The sequence below is a fragment of the Dermacentor albipictus genome, chromosome 9 (assembly GCF_038994185.2).
Source record: "Dermacentor albipictus isolate Rhodes 1998 colony chromosome 9, USDA_Dalb.pri_finalv2, whole genome shotgun sequence".
Classification (NCBI taxonomy): Eukaryota; Metazoa; Arthropoda; class Arachnida; order Ixodida; family Ixodidae; genus Dermacentor; species Dermacentor albipictus.
The window spans coordinates 67,625,379-67,642,935 of NC_091829.1; the positions used below are offsets into that span (position 1 = coordinate 67,625,379).

A 17,557-nucleotide genomic window follows, 5' to 3' on the forward strand; every position below is an offset into this window, starting at 1 on the left:
TTGCAGATATGCTTGAACTAGCTAAATAATTAAGCAATAGCGAAGTACTTAGCAGCCGAGCCAAAGAGTGCTAACGCATTAGAAGACAATGCTCAGAATTTCTGCAGCATTAATTTTTCCAGTGGTGGGTACGTGCCACGTTTCGCCGTCGTCGTTATCAGCAGCAGCAGCAAGGGTGCGACCTCACTGGGATCAAGCCACAGGGATGCTTTTCTTGCAATTCACAATTTTATTAGAGATACAAAAAGAGTACCTTGCTGACTTTCTAAAATTATCAATATTTTCTCTTATTTCATTTATTTACGTTAACTTACTTTATCAAAATTCTTAACAATATCTTTATCACGCGTCTAAATTACAGTTCTAGTCTCACGCTCCACAATTTAAATGTAGTTTGGCTTTACTTCTAAGCATACGAAAAACCGCCTGCTTCTTGGCCAATCCCCCATAGTGGGTATGCGCCACTGTCTGGGACACAAGACAAGACAAGACAAGGGTCGAGGAGACGAGCCATCAGGGTCGCCATTTTGAGACAGAGGCAACACCGCCTGTCGCCGCCAGCTCTTCGCGTTCCCCGAAAGCAACGAGTGGACGCAACGCTACGAGTGAATAATTATTGGGCACGCCGTCATGGAGCGGCGCCGGCGCAGTAGTTCGTCCAAATCTTCGAGCAGGAGCCGGCAGACGTCGCGGTCCAGCACGGGCAGCGGGCAGTCCAACCGCTCGCGGTCTAAACGCCGCTCCAACTCCACCGTCGAAGCCTCGGCGGCCAAGCCGGTCCAAGCCGCTCCGGCCGAGTCTACCACAGGCCAGTGGAAAAAAACTAAGGGTACGTCTGGAAGTGATCCCTGATCGATTACATCAGACAGTGTACTGCGTGAGAGCGGAAAACATTTTATTGGGGCCTCGGTACATGGCTGACGGAGAGGGAGGGTGAGGGGGTACAACTAGATGAAGCAATTGAAAGTTGGACAAGCTGGTTCATCTTCAAATAACTTTTTTTAGCGCCAAGCAAGGAAAAAGCCCACAGAGAAACACACATGGACGGCATTGTCAGTGTGGCCTTCTTAGTCACCATTGTCTTAAATTGCGCTGAAAATTTATGCGAGGTACGACTAGTGTATATAATGTCTACCATCCAAAGCTGTGTTGGGTCTCCCGGCTTATAATGGTGTTTAAAATGAAGCGAAGCCTCCGGTGAGGATGAAACCACCTTTATATTGTCAGCCGCCACCTAAACAAGTCTCCCGTATCTTTGGAGTTACTAAGTCTTCATCCTCATGAGCCTGTTTATGCCCACTGCAAGACGAGGGCCTCTCTCAGCGACCTCCAGTTACCCCTGTCTTGCGCTAGATGACGTCATTTCATGCCAGCGAATTTCGTGACTTCATCAGACCCCCGCAGCGAGTGAGTGCGCCTCCCTTCAATTGGCACCCATTCTGTAACCCTATAGTAGTCCGCCGCTAACGTAATGCGGAGGGATTAGATATGGCCTGCTCAGTTTCATTTTTCCATCTAAATACCAACTAGACTACCGACTACCCCCGTTTGCTCTCTGAACCACAGCGCTATCTTCCTGTCCCTTCACGTTAGCCTATAATTGTTTTTTGCGTTCCATCGCTCTTTGCGTGATGCTCGACTCAGCAGGCCCCATTGGAAAAATTTGTTATATTCATTAAGTTCCATAGGGGGCCGTGTAAGGAATGATTTACCGCAATAAGTTTTGAAATCGGCCAATCATTGTAAGAGCTAGGATAAATTCAAATGTTGCGTTGCCATGGTGCCTGGAGGCGTGATTCATTGTCAGGTCAGGCGCTCTCTCCCTGTGCCTACGTTTTTGCTTCTTTGTGTTGCACGGTGCACTCCCAAAGGTTGCATTGCGCGTTCTGCGCTGGATGATTTACCAGGGTCACGTGCTATAATCGGTGATATTGCGAGCAGTGCTGTCTTGCGCGGAGGCGATTGCGCGTGTGACCTCGATGCGCCTACCTTAAACCAGACGGTGCGCACATCGAGGCACCCTACTCTGGTTGGAAGCGGGACTCTCTCCACAGACAGGGCGCGCAGGATTCCGTTCGAAATGTCAGCTGCTTTCGAGCAGCGCAACCGTTTCATATTTTGCAGAGACTATTGCCACCACGTGATCTGCGATCGCCATACTTGTATTTTGCAATACCCAAGCCGGATGGGGAGCTTTTTAACTACTCCTCGAGTTTCGTTGTTAAGATCCAAGTTTCTGCCCCTCGGCGTAGTTCCAATAGAATGCAATGATTGTAAATTAAGTTAATGGTCATAACTTGATAATGCTTGCTCTACATGCTCCAACATATATTTAGTCTTATGTAAATGTCCTCCTCAATGTCAAGATTCCGCGTGATTATTACAGTCTGACAGCAAAACAAAGTCTCGTTCTCTCGCCAGTCTGTTGAACATTGTATATTTTTTGTATATTAGTCTCCAACCCTACTCTTACACGTTGTCTTCTAAGGTCCTCAGTCACGTGTTGCAAGTGATCTCCAGCGTTGCTGAACAGGATGACGTCATCTGCAATCCGCAGGTTGCTGATGTTGGCACAACTATATTGCCGCGGGAATGTGTCAGTGAAGACGAGGTTGAAGTTGAAGACGAGGATGAAGACGAGGTTTTAGGTTAAGCGCGGAGAAGAAGAAGACGTTGTTAGTTTTTCTTTGACGATTGATAAAGTGCATTTGTTGGTGGTGCTACTCCGCGTCCTCGTCGATCCCATGCCGGTATAATATATTCGCCTCTGATCCTCATTTCTGATTCTTCCCGGCCAAATAACTTGGGAAACATTAGCTGTGAGGATCAAAGGCGAATATTTTAATTATTAGCGCTTAGTGAAAAACTAAGGTCATAACTATTAACCTTATGGCCACCATCTTATACAAAGTTTGAGTAGAGCCTTTGAAAGCATAACTTGGAATTGTTTACAGTGCTACATTTTTCATTAACTTTTCATCTTGTTTTCTCATCACGGAAGAGAAAACTGCTTTGGCGTGCAAGCGGTGGGGTGGGAAGACAGTTGAGAGATTATGTAGGCGTCTTTTCTGAGCACGTGAAAAAGATGCGTGAAAGGCAGAGCATCGCAAAAGAAATCAGTGATGTTTTCAATTGTGCTCTACAAGCCTCGTATTCACAAAGTGGCCATAAAGTTAATTTAAATTTTAGGCGAATAATTATTACTAACTGCCCAACACGGACAGGCAGAATGTTAGAGGGCTTCCTCGGGAGTTTGACATATAACTGGTTTGATTCGCACGAATTAGCTCGCTGTCTTACGGGACACATTAAGCACTGCTGGAGCAGGCACTTTTTTCTTTTGGCTAAATGAAAGGAAGACAACACACCCCTGATCTAACAATTGAATATTTAATGACGTTCAAAGCCTTTGTATATGAGGACACATCATGAAAGTTTTGTATACACAAATAGATGCTAATATCTGCATCCACATTCGTTGCTTCCCAATCTTGGCTGCGAAGATGTTTTCTTTTTTCCTTCCTGGTCAGGGCGACGGACGGAGCGCTGACAAGTTCTTACCATTTTCTTCGAGGGTGACGGCTTCCAGCTGTCAAAAGCAAAGTGTCCGCTTACTTTCCTAAAACTATGGGCAAACTATAGTTTATCTAATAACGACTGTCCGTTGACGTGCACTCTGGCACGTGATTCGAGGATTCGACTCCTGGAAAAAGAAGCACGACTTGCGCTAGATAGCTGGCTCCGGTGCTATTCACGATGACCCGCCATGTTCCCGTCGGCTGCTACATAGTTTTCTGAAATCGAGTGTGCCATACGGCCGTGGTCATGCGTGAGCTGCGGATGATGAGGCGCTCAAAAGCAGATATTCCCCACAGTTTGCATGCGTGCGCCCATGCGTGCGTGCGCCCGTGCTTGATAGGATTGTTAGCATGCATGATTAAGACGTCCCTTCATGTCGTGCCACATGCAGCCCCTGGTACAACGAACTCGGAGGCGCGGCGCGGGGCGTCATCGCGGCGTCTCGGCGTGACGGTGCCGCCGCCGCACAGGATCGACGAGGCACAACCCGCCCACAGGCACAGCACAGGAGAAGTCAAGTACATCACCCGCGAGGACATCAGGTCCAGCTTGGGAGACAGCAAGTACCCCACTGGCGAGACGGCGAGGTCCTCTAGCCTGGGAGAAACCAGGTACCCGACTGGCGAGATGGCGAGGTCCGCCAGCCTGGGAGAAAGCAGGTACCCGACCAGTGAGACGGCGAGGTCCGCAAGCGTTGGAGAAATCAGGTACCCGGCTAAGAAGTCCAGGTCCACAAGACGCGTGGAAGTCACGTTCTCCGTCGCCGAGCAACAGCGCGTCGGGGAAACTTCCTCCTGGGTACGCGGCGTGTCGCTGTACCACTTGCTCGCATTTTCTATTGGATTCAACGTGGTTCCTACCAGCAAAACAATTAAGTCTACCGCTTTCCGTTATTCTATTAGCATAATGCATACTGAGTGTTTCGACTATAGCAGTGTTTTGATGCCTTGAGGTAGCATGCGAGGTTTTATTGGCCAACCGGCTGTCCGCGCTTGAGTCATGTTCGACACTCGCGCTGGTGGAGCTGTGTGGTCAAAACTCCCAAGGCTAGGACTTGTAAACACACGCGAATATCAAAGAATGTAGAGGGGGAAGGAGAGGAGGACAACCATCGCCGTAGCATCATTCATTCATTCATTCATTCATTCATTCATTCATTCATTCATTCATTCATTCATTCATTCATTCATTCATTCATTCATTCATTCATTTACCCTGTAAACCACTCCAGATGCTGAGAATGCATTTTGAGGAGATTTCCGATTGGCGTCTCACCGTCTACAAACGATGTTTTCTTCCACTTTCATTTATTTCTTCATTTTAAATAATTTCTCCTCTCCTTACCATCGCTTTGTTTTCTGCTGGCTTCACACGGCTGTTACCAACAAACACTTATGCGGATCACACAGTCTATAGGAATCGACATAAAGAAGCAAAGGTTTCATTGGTGCTTGAGAGGGACGCAGTTCTTGTTTAGCCACAATATTCAAGATTATAGCACACGGCCAAGTTGGACGCTTTCCAGCTGCAAAGACACACACTAAAAAATACCGGTCGGTCTGGAGTGAGCGTCTGGTATCGGAAGCGCGCTCCAGGGCGGTCAAGGCTCAACTTAAATCTCCCGGCGCTCCAGCATACCCTAGCATGTACGCGCAAAAGAAACCGCTGTGTGCAGCGCACGCTACACAACGAACCGAACCTCTTCCTGCACTGAGTGTCTGTCAGAGTGCTCGTCTAAACCCGTTAACGAGACGCTAGCGATTAGGTCCGCACTGCCTAGCGATTCTGAGCACTGTCTGTAGAGGCCACCCATACATGCTTCGCGTTCACGACAAGCGTGCGCTCGCGATCCGAGCCATTCGCTGTGTGCCTCGAGGCTGTTGCGCTCCGCGAGGACGGGTGAAGCGGTTCGCCGCGTTCTTCGACGTTCATCGCCGCCGCTCAAAGCTGCTCAATATCCCGTTTACGAGCCAGCAAGCTCTCGCCTTCTAAACCCTTCTTCGCTACGTATCGAAGGCGCTGCGGGTTCGCTTGACGCTTCTTGCCCTGGCCAGATTGATCGATCGATTGATTGATTGAGTCATTGATTGAAAGTTTTATTAGAAGGGATGGCCCGTAGCCTAAGATAGGCGTAAGGGATCACGTGAAAGGAAGGATGCCTGCCTCCTTAGCAAAAGACGGCAAAGCGTTAATTTTTTTGGTGGCATCTGCATGCGTTGCGACCCAGTCTTCGTACGATGCCACCTTTACAGGTCGGGTGTACTTGTCCCTGAAGTCGGCTGTGTCAGGACAGGATCAGATCAGATGTTTGAGATTGACGTTGATTGCAGGCCGGTAGGGGCATTCCACTTGTGCTCCTCTCCACTTGCTCAGAACATCCGGTGTAATAGACGCCTTAGGTCTTGCTTTGTCGATGAGAACCTGGTCTGTTCTGGGAAGGTGATCTGTGGGAATGGGAAGACACACTGACGAGCAGTTTGCTCCAGAGGAACAAGATGGTGCTCTCGGCGAAAACACCGCACGTTGTCTCGTAACGAAAGCGCACGAACTGCGCCATTCTGGCCACCCTAGTACAATCACCGTATATTCTGCTCGTACCGTTTGGACGAGGCGTAATGAGCACCGAAAACGCTCACGTGTTCTCTCTGAAGCTGAGCTCCACACAGTCGCAATCTGAAATATCCACCGAAACAGAGATTTGAAGAGGCGCACCAGGCGTCATGCGCATTCACTGGAAACACGGAGGCAGCTTAACCAAGCAACGGACGCGTCACCACGTGATGAGACATGGCGGCGCCCTTGTAATTGCCGTTGAAACGGTCTATACATCGCGAACTCCTGTCTAACCACTGCTCTTTCCCTTCAGGGAATGCAAACCATTTTCGAAGCGACAGAACGCTATTTTGTTGTTCCACCACTTCTCTGAACGTCTCTTGCTTATCGGGACTAAGCAGTGGTTCATGCTTCCGACCACCTTAAATCCAAGCGCTTCTGGAAGGTGTACGTTACCTACTGAGTACGTACACCTGAGTACGTTTCCACTCAGTACGTCTTACTGAGTGAATCGCTTCGAATTCTATTAGGGTGTGCTGAGTGGTATCCAGATTTCCTTGCTGCAGCGTGCACATGCCTCATCTAGTCGTGAATATTTGCTCCGGTATGTTTTTTGTCCTTAGTCAAACAGCTCGAGCCTCAAATAGCGAGGCAATAGCGAAAGACTTCCCTTCGTGTTACTGTACAAAATTTTCCTTCCAATTTCTTTCTTCCCATTTTTGTAGATCTGCATTATCGTTTTTGTTTCCATTATTTGCGTCCAGTTCGCTATCTTTGTTTCTCTAACTTTCTTTCTGATGACTCCCAGTTGTCTATGTGTACTTTAATTTACCCCGTACTTGGTTGCTCGCCAGTAGTCAAACATCGAGAACTATATGCCTCGGCGCAAGGACGTTGCCAGTGTGCAACTCGTACCATCGGCAGCGCTGCACGTTACTTTTGAGATGGAGTAGAGTGATCCCAGTAGGCGTCAAAACAGGTTCGTTGAAGAGCGGCACATAACCCAGCTCCGCATGCCCAGTGACTCGAGTTGGTGTGAAGGAAGTTTATTGAAGAGCAGCATATACCTTGTGGCCCATATTGGCGTAAGATTCGCTCATTGAAGAGCGGCATGCTAGATGTCACGTACCGTGTGACCCAAGTTGGTCCGACGGTTGGCTTCGAACCCCCCTTCCCCCCAAGACAGCAGTCTGACGCTCTACCAATTAGACAATGGAACCAAGCCCATGTTGGCCGGAAAACGGTTAGAGAGCCAGCCCGACAGCCTCCCAAAAATTGGTGAAGTACCCTAAGAATGCTAATCGCCTTAAAATCGCGGGAAAAAGGGGCCGATTGCTTGTTTGTGTGCGTCTCTTTACACTCTTACGTTCATACACTGACATGCGATTAGCAAAACGGTTCCGTCGCTGTAGAGCCACGCGTGCTACGTTTACGCCAACCCCATAAACTCGGGACGAGTCACTTTTTTGGTCGTCGAGTTCACGGAAATGTTAGTGAGTCAATCGGCCCGTGCGGACGCCGAAGCGAGCGAGCTTGACCAAACCGCTTCCAAGGAAGTTTCTTCTGCCCCCAAAAAACTTCGGGTCACGCGTCTTATCAGTTTACGGTGCCGGAACAAGAAGCGCGTTAAGTTGTTTCAATGTACAGAAAGTCTCTTTTTAAATTTTGAGATAGAAGAAAGGCGCAGGCTTCTTAAACACTTTGTTTTTTTATATACCTTACGGCAAACTGTAAATGTGGAATTTTTACTTTGTACAAGGGAAATCAGTTCAAAATCTACAGACTTCTGTTCTAATGCACTCCTGCTATTCAAGTCTTGTTTCCTTGTACTCGCTAAATTTAACGTGTTACGTCAGTGAGAAAAACCGGAAGTCGTCCAAGGCCCGTGTTTGCAAACAGCGAAAGGGTATACAGCTTAACGCCTTTATAACGAAGTGTTTGGGCTTTCTGAAAATAATTCGTTATACAGGTTATACGTTGTAAAGATCGCGCGTCGCGCAGCTCTCAATATGTCCAGGACGTAATTTTTTCCCTTTCGTTATCCGTGTTATTTCACCCGCCGTGGTTGCTAGGCGGCTATGGTGTTGGGCTGCTGAGCACGGGGTCGTGGGATCGAATACCGGCCACGGCGGGCGCATTTTGTTGGCGGCGAAATGCGACAACACCCGTGCACTTCAATTTAGGTGCATGTTAAAGAACCCCAGGTGGTCGAAATTTCCGGAGTCCCCCACTACGGCGTGCCTCATAATGAGAAAGTAGTTCTGGCACGTAAAACCCCATAATTAAAAAAAAAATTCAGGTCATTTCGTCGCAGAGGCGTTCGTTGTAAAGGCGCTTTCGTCACGCATTCCATGCAGCCTAATCGTGCGCGCAGTTTTGTCGCACTTCACGCGAGCTTGCATTCGCTACGCGCGCTCGCAGAAGCCGCTCATCCTCAAGATCGCGCTCGTCGTGGGCCTGCTCGCCGTCGTACTCACTGCGGTGTTCGTGCTGCTGATGCCATCGCGGCCGAGTGGGTCCGCGCCCGAGGCGACCGCCAGTGCGGGGCCCTACGCTGTGTGCGAGACGGCCGACTGCGTGGCGCACGCGAAGATACTCCTGTCGACCGATCCGGCGGCCAGCAATCCGTGTGACGACTTCGGCCTTTTCGTGTGCTCGGCGTGGAAGAAGCCCCTGATGGCCATGTGCTCGTTGACCGAGCAGGTGCTGCGGCTTCTGCCCATAACGTTGGGCCTCTGTTTCTCCAAAAAAAGAAAAAGAAGAACACAATACGCTTAACGTTAAGCAAAGGGAGCACACCGAGCAGTTGATGTTCTAGCAAGCGTAGGGCTCCGACCCTGTTCGTAATTGCCGCGCTGACTGGGAACAAGGACCGCGAGAAGGTTGAGGAAAGAATGTACAGGCGCAGTGCTCGTGTTTTTGTTCCTTATCCGCGCTGCGATTGGCTCGTTTCGATATGAAGAAGCTAGAGCCGACAAGCCTACGTCACCACTGTGTTTTGTGACACGCTTGCGCAACTACGCTCGACAACATACTTCAAGAGAACTGCTTCTTCGCCTAGTTAGTGTTTGTGTAAATGCATATTTCCCGCAAATAGAACGCACTTAAAAATAAAGCAAAACTTTTTGACGACGAAACGGTAGGCACTGATTTAGTTAGGATGCAGACCCATCAATAACCACACGTCCGCTGGCTAATCGCACTACTTGACACAAGGAGTGGTCGAGAAGTTGTCTCGGATTGAAATAAAACACGATGTATCCATTTTAGAGCTATTGTTATTCTTTATTGTATTGTAGACGGCTGGATTTTACACACTCACACGGGAATGAACACAATCACTTGCCTTGCCCTATTTTACCTGCTGCCATGACCCAGTGCGTATTTGCACTTCAGGATTCGAGGCCGGCTCATTGAAGTCGGGCCGAAATACAAGAGCAACACTCGTGTGCTTAAGATTTATGCGAACCTTAGGGAAAACCCAGGTGTTCCAAATTATTCCGGACTCTCCCACTGCGGTGCATGTGCTTCATACTCATATGGAGGTTTTAACCCGTTAGTACCCTAGGATATAATGTCTTTTTTTTTGCTCAGCCTTTGTCTGTTGATTGCGCATGATCGTTTGAAGATGATATTCTAGTTCTGATTAGGTGGGAACAGGGGAGCTTGGAGAACCATGCAATGCGCTCAGTCAGAAAGGTTCCCGGTCGTAAAGTCTAGACTTGTCAAAGGACGCTGAAAGCAGTCGAGGGTGGGAGCGATGTGATTAGGAAGCACACAAACATATGACGCAGATGACTGCCGAAATTAAACGGCATACCTGTATGTCGCGCTAGGAACGACCTGTAAGGATGGCACCAATTTCGAGATATTCGTTCCCATAGAAGGTGCAACGAGAACATTAGCTTCAGTTATTAGTGGCACAAGCATCGAGTGAAACTCTTGTTTCTTGCGCAGCACTTCCGGTTCGCCACCTGAGGCGACCGAGGAGGAAATTAATAAATCAGAAAAAAAGAAAAAAATTATTACAGTACAAAATTCGTGGGTTTCATTATACATATGATACCAGAGCATAAGTTTACTTACAACTTGAGTTACTGAAGTGTCTGGAATAATCATTTTTAATTAGAAATCACGGAGACGACCGGAGACGAAATTCAATAAAAAACATTAAAAATATAGTACAGTATAAAATCCATGGGTTTCCTTATAGATATGATATCAGAGGATAGGATTAGTTACAAGCTGAGTTACTGAAGTGTGTGAAAGAGTTAATAAATTAACTAGAAATCACTGATTACCGCACGCCAAAGCACAGAATCGTACACGTGAGACCCGCCACTTGAGCGTGACTTTAGCTAAATTTCTAGAAACCCGGAAGTAGAAAGCGGAAGTAATGACGTCGCTAATGACGCCACTCACAAGAAGGTGGCTAATAAATTTAACTGGCTCATTAAAGAAAAACAGTGGCCTCCGAGTTTGGTTCGTGCGTTGCGTTCGCCTAAACTTAACCTAATGCAAACCAACGCCGAGGTATGAGTGCCACTAGGAGACACCTAAGTGAAAGATTAGGGTCGCCTAGCATTTTTTTTTGGTGGGCTTCGATGCATAAAACGGCATTTTATTAAAAAATAGGGAGAACAGCAGTGATATATGCATAACCGAATCGAAGTGAATGTATATATATGCGCCATACTAGAGATGATCTTGTTCCTTAGAAGCACAAAGACGACCGTCTGCCGTCGTTAATGCATATATCCTGCAGCATAGGATGGGCTGCAATTTACTCTTACAAACAATTTTAGCGTGAGAGCCCCCCCCCCCCCCCCCCTTTTTTTTTTCAAACTGGCCCTCGTTTTTTTTTATTCGTAGGGGGTCGCCATCTTCGAAGGTTAAGCATGATTTGTCTCAGTTTTGTGCTCAGTGACGTAAAATATTTGACGCTATTGTGAAACCCCCAGTGCAGCTGCGCAAGCCACTTTCACGCACGCAAATCACACTGCAGTAGTGCGCATTCGAACTTTATGCGTTACGAAATGGCAGTGTTAGCAGCCCACGGCGGCGTTGTTTCAACACCTCCAGAAAACCACGTCTACGCCGTAGCGTATTTCGCCTGTGAGAAACCGGGCCGTGTTGCCGAAACGTAGCTGCTCATGGCCGCGTTGCTGGATTTGACTCGGATGAAGCCCGCGGGTTCCGGCGGCCACGCGACCTTGGAGGACCGGCCCGCCGAGTTCATGGCGCTCTGCACGACAGCGCGGCCCGACCGGGACTCCGGCGGCGTTGAGGCCTTCAAGGAGTTCTTGAGCCGCGAAGTCAACTTTCTCGGAGGACGTGCTGAGCGCACCGTCACCTATGCGCAGCTGCTCGAAGCACTTGTCATCTTCAGCGGAAAGGTAGTGCGCGCACTTCGAATTGCCGTGGTGGTGGTGGGGGAGTGTAGGTGGAGGTTGAAGGGGGGGTCGACGTATCAGTCCCATTTGGCTCACGAGGGGAGGCGTTATAGAAAGTTCAGAGGCAAGTTAGTTATGCAACATGCGACTTCCTTTTTTGTTTTTGCGAAAAGAATGAAAGAAAGATTTAGGGTTAAGTTGGGTGCACAGGTTGGAAGCCTGCAAGTCTACGGAGGTTCACAAACACGACAAGAAAGACATCGAAACAGAAATTCTGTATGCGATAACACACAGAAATCGCAGCGCCCTGTCATTTGGGACCGGAGATGACTGCGCATGGGCAGTAACGTGCTGGGAGCACACGCATCCGCAACGAGATGCGGCATGCATTTGCGGCAGCAAAAGGTTCCAGTCGCGGCTCGGCACATCGCAGTGGAATGCCAGGACATTGGTCCAGCGCGACGCGTGGGAAGCGTCCACCTTCCAGAAGTGCTGGGGTTCAAGGCGGATGAAGGCTTATTAACTGGCCAGCATTCGAGATAGGGAGGAGGCCTTTAGGGCAGTGGTGCAAAAAGGTAAGGAAGATATCTATAGAGCCGGGACTGCTACAGGCATAGGCGAGGTTTTAATGAAAACGGAGGAAGACAAACAAGATTTAGTCAAAATGCTAATATCCGATAGGTTAAGTAAAAGCTGATTTTGTCAAGCAGGCTAGGTGACGATTTGTCGCCCCTCACCCCTCCCCAGAAGAATTCATGTTTACGCTACTTTCATCCTATGTAGAATTATATGTATAGGATGAAAACAGTTTTGAGGAAGAATCGACATTTTGGCGAGTTGGTACTGGTTGAACATCTTGAAGAGGCAGCGCAATAAGACGAAGACAGAAGGCAGGAGCACACAGCGCTGTTCTGTGTTCTTGCCTTGTGTCTTCGTCTTATTGCGTTGCCCCTTCAAGATGCTCAACCAGTTTTGAGGGTTTCTTTCCGAAGTATGGGAGGAAATACGCGGGCGTTTCAGGCACTTCTATGCTTCGAGGCATAAATGAGCGTTTTACTAAAAAGAGGTAAGGGGAACAACAACGCATGTTTGCAGGGAGTTTGATGGTGCATGTCCCTAAAGCGGTGTAATTTTGGAAATTCATTACAAGAGAATACACTGTGCAATCTCACCGAAAACAATTCGTAAATTGCAATATGTGTCATAAATTAAGTAGCTAAATCGTAAATTTGTAATAATTAGTTGAACATGTGTTTGGAGTTTTCGTGAAAATAATGTCCGACTCTCCGAATAATGAAGCTCAATGACAAGTTATGTTATCTGCAACATGCAATTTTTCAAATTCCGTAAAACATAAAAGTGACCATCCCGTAAATATGTAAGCAATATTCGGACAACCAACTAGTGTCACGGGTTCAACACAAATGAGTTTTACGGAAGATTTCTAACAGCCCAAAATTTAAATGCTGCTTTCCACTCATCATTTTAAAATACAAAGAGATCTTAGTTGTGGACTGAAACTATAACTGTTCTAATATTGTTATCTAACTTGTCATTTCACGGGCGTTACTCCACCGTAACTTCCAATTGGGTCCTATGCACATGGTTGGCTGGTGTTACCTCGAAAGATCAGAGTACCGATATGCAAACACAGCTATGGCATGACAGCTAGTTGCCAAGTTCACTATACTGCATGCTACCAGCTCATACAGCAGAGATGCCGGCTGTAGCCAAAGTCGCTGTTATGGCAATTGTAAGCGCCCACTTTTTTGCTAACACATAGCGATATTATATTTAAAAGTCAAGGGAAACTACACGGTGAATCCAGCTCAGAGGCGCAAGGCGACAGCCCCTGAGCGTCCACGACGGGCATTGAAGTTGCTGTTGTGTGAGTGCAAATCCAACATACACAACCACCTAGGGTCAATGATCACGACATCAAAAAAAAAAAAAAAACGAGCATCGCCAGCTTTCGATACCAGCAACAATGTTCGATTCCTCAGTGAATACGCATGCTTAGCAAGTTAATTTTTTTTTTTGCAGTGGATGAGTACAAAAAACTCGGAAAATTTTGCGCCGCCTTCTGCTCCCAAGCCGGCGAGCTTGGTTCAAGGCTCACGTGACGCTCACAGTGACGTCACATCTACCGCTACCCTCTGCGCGTGAGATAGGAGTAGCTTCGACGGAAATTTAAACGGTGATTAGGGCGCTGCTACCGCTACCCTCTACCCTCTACATCTACCGCTACTCTCTGCGCGTGAGATAGGAGTAGCTTCGACGGAAATTTAAACGGTGATTAGGGCGCTGCTACGCAAACTATCGGGAAAAAAATTGGAGCAGTTTCATAGGACTGCTGCCACTATCCAAACCACCGAAAATTAAAAAATTAAATTATGTGGTTTTACGTGCCAAAACCACTTTTTGATTATGAGGCACGCCGTAGTGGGGGCTCCGGAAACTTGGACCACCTGGGGGTATTTAACGTGCACCTAAATTTAGGTACACGGATGTTCTCGCATTTCGCCCCCACCGAAATGCGGCCGCCGTGGCCGGGATTCGATCCCGCGACCTCGTGCTCAGCAGCCTAACACCACAGCCACTGGGCAACCACGGCGGGTCCCACGGAAAATTATCCAATCCCAAAAGCACTTGGCTATCTCTTTAAAATTGACCACACGGCATGTACAAACATTACATGCCTATGTATGGCGTTTTCGAACAAATCGATTCTCCTGCAATTGTGGTCCAGTCAAATCTATAAAAAAACGGGTGCACGGAAAAAGAACGCCATCATAAAGAGTATGGCGGTACCTGTTCCTCTCGCCTCACCATGAAGTCGCAGTCAGGACTTGCAATTGATTTATCCACTGGGAAAGGGAATACTGGCGAAGTTATTGAGCGTTCTCTAAAAGCCACATAACTTCAAGATCACAAGGTCACAAAGGTTTTCTGTTAAAAGGTTTCTTCTCTTGAGATTCTATCGGGCGCTTGAGCTTTCTGTTGACATATAGCGACTTCTCGTAATGCAAGCAGCCTCGTCAAAAGTACAGATCGACACAGATTTCAGCAACATCGTAGTAACTCGGGCCATGAAAACCATTTCGTGCAAGATACGGTCACTCAAAACGGACCAAACAAAAACATGGCGGCACAAGCACAGGCCTTTCAGCTAGCCTTATCGTTTTCGCGCTCGTGTTTCCCATTCCTGCTTTTCCGTGTCAAGTCAGGAGAATCACCACCTTCAAGCGGAGGAGTTGTTTTTCAATGCAAACACCCAGTATATGACCTCGGAGACGTGTTGAGTCGGTTCGTTGTGCGTGACATAGCTCAGGCACCAGTAGAAAAAGATCTATTCGTGGAACAGTCTTGAGGAACCCTTGAAGCGTAGCAGTCGCGTAATTACGGCTGCAGTTGCCGCCGTTGTCAAGCTCACATTTTATGTCAGCTCAAGGTAAGTTGACAAAGCATGTGGTACAGCTAGCACAAAGCTTTATTTACGCTTCTTTTGTTGCAAGCCTTGAGCGCCCTAGGACACTTGTTCATACAGGATTGCTAAAATCTCCCGTCCTCCGCCTCTTCTTCTTCTTCTGCCAACCCTCGTCCTCTCTTTCTTCACGCGTCGTCCCGCATGCGCCGGTGCCATTGCCGTCTTCCACAACAACGACCAAATGGCTGTGCACATAGTACTGCATGACTTCGGCGCTGAGTTGCGAGCAACGCCCTTACCCTATCATGCAGCAAATGTCTATAGTCTTACTTTAGCTAGGGCCATGTGGCCTGCGGTGCTACGGTAAATCACTGCTTAGTTTGATGAGGCCCGATGATCCCTCGACCTTACCGTGCAGGAGGATAAAGAGGTCGATCAGATAAGAAGCAGCTTCAGCATAGTGCACGAAGAGTTTCGGGTCATTTATTACACTGAGTTTTTTTCTTTTTTTTCCAGTTAAGTCAGGTGGCGCCTAGAATTGTGAGAAATGTCCTGTGATACTAACATTGCAAAACTAAGCAGGCAGCGTTGCTGTGAAGCGTATGCAAGCGGACATTAATTTCCTTTCCCTACGACTTTTTTCAGGTGCGTAGAACTAACTTCCGTTGTCCGTGGTCGCACCGACAATTGCGATACACTAGACACCTGCGGTAAGTAGTAAAGTGTGTAAATGCGTGCCGAAGGTGACGGGTGCGAGCTCTGCGTTCTTTCAAGATGCATTTTTACATAAGGCGTCTATTTCTCTTTCAGAATCCACAGCAGTGACATGCCTTCGGCGGAGTGGGGTCTGTTTACACCAGTCTTCGTTGCGCTGGCATTAGTTCATCACGGTACGGCGAGCGCCTTTCAAACCACGCCAGAAGTAGAGGAGCCAGCAAGTATTACTTCGCTGTCCACGAAAATCACCGACGTCATCTTGGTGTCGTTCAAGAAACCGTGGAACGAAGCGCACGCATCGTTCGCGCGGCTACTAGGTGGACCGGTAACCACGTGGCGCGTTCCGAACAATAGACTCGGACCGTATGTTTGGAGAAGCATCACTCAATTCAGAAAACCGGTGCTTGTCGCTGCAGATACTGGCGAGACTTCTGAAACAATCCAGACGATACCGCACAACGTGCGGTCCCAATGCTTGACCTGGCTGTTTGTTCGACACCGCTCGCGTATTCCCACTCATATTACGAGCTCGTGGCCACCTCTCACGACATGTGGTGAAGTTGCCATTCTTGGTATGAACTCAACCGCCATACAAAGCATTTTCTGGCCTCACGATCTTTCTACAGACCATAACCCTGGGTCTATGGAAATGTTGGCGAAGCTACGAATCCCACACCCTTCGAATTTAAAGCGCCTGAATGGTAAACAATTGAAAGTGGTTTGCCTCAAAGTCGGGTCTGAGAATTCCTGTGACTATTGGAAAGTTAAACATATTCTTGCGTTATTGGTTTCAAAAAACATCACAATCAAACGAATGAAGATTCTTCAAAAGGACGTCTTTGAAAAATTTAGGTTACCTAACTGTTGGAATATATTGATGTTTCATTATCCAGTAGGCAGCAGCACCCTCCGTGTTTTCGATTCCCCTTCATTCTTTCGCCGTTATGAGACTTTTGGTTCTCGAGTAGACTGCCACCCCGTTATTAAGCTCTTCGAAGCCGCCGGTGAGTCTTGGAAAGTTGTGGTAACCGTAGCGTTCCTTTTTGCAGTCGTGGTGGTCGCCTTGGTCGCAGCCAGTGAGAAAGGTTGGTCAGCTCTTCGCCGCTTCTCTGGTACGACGACGTTCATTCCGGTTGCAGGACTGGGAACTTTGGCTGTCCAGACGAACGTCGTTCGTCTCATGGCTCTACCTCGACAGGCGCTTCTTCTGTGCCTGTGCCTTGTGGTGCCGCTTCCGCTTTCCTTGTATTTTCGTACAGAGCTGACATCTATGTTAACGCATAGGCGCCCTGCTTATTGCATAGACACGGTGCAGAAACTCGCGAACGCCCTTGACAAAAACGAAGTCGCCCCTTGTGTTGTGGCTAAGTCGTCGTTCCACCACGCTCTAAAGAACAGACTGGAATATGGGAGGCCACAGTCATTGATGGACAAACTTCGAGTTGCTTTTGCTAGATATGGCAATCAAGCACTTGCAAAGAAAAATATTCATACGTGTTGGCAATGCGCATGTAGACGTGACCGAGTTTGTTTGAGTCATAGGAAGATTAACGGCCACTTAGCCAATAAATGTCCAACAGTTCGAGCGTTTGTTGGACCTTTGAGGACGGAGACGTATGGGTACTATATGACGAAGTTCCATGAACTGCATGAGCAACTGAAAATGTTATTTCTTGCTACTCAAGAGCATAGGCTGATTCCAGAGGATCACAGAGTGCAAATAGTGCAAACGTGTGGAGACCCCGATAATCAGTTTGATGCTAGTGGCCTCCTAATGCTGCTGGTGATTTTACACGCAGCAAGCTGTCTCCTTCTGGGGCTTGAAATAATAGTCGCCTGGTGTCTTCGGCAGTCGTGAAGGCGTTGGAGCAATGAGGGGAAACATGTC

At 48.0% G+C, this 17,557-nt stretch overlaps 1 protein-coding gene and 1 long non-coding RNA gene across 2 annotated transcripts; both read left to right on the top strand.

The window, feature by feature from the left end:
• Window positions 1-508: 508 nt before the first annotated feature.
• LOC139049754 (serine/arginine-rich splicing factor 4-like) lies at window positions 509-9,401 on the top strand. Its single transcript, XM_070525555.1, has 3 exons — window positions 509-829; window positions 3,971-4,377; window positions 8,554-9,401. Exons 1-3 carry the CDS (start codon window positions 631-633, stop codon window positions 8,908-8,910), a joined length of 963 nt encoding a protein of 320 aa, XP_070381656.1. The 5' UTR covers window positions 509-630; the 3' UTR covers window positions 8,911-9,401.
• Window positions 9,402-11,283: 1,882 nt separating this feature from the next.
• LOC139049755 (uncharacterized) lies at window positions 11,284-16,347 on the top strand. The gene is made up of 3 exons (XR_011508556.1): window positions 11,284-11,528; window positions 15,598-15,662; window positions 15,763-16,347. It is a non-coding gene; the product is annotated as an uncharacterized lncRNA (long non-coding RNA).
• The last annotated feature ends 1,210 nt before the right edge of the window (window positions 16,348-17,557 follow it).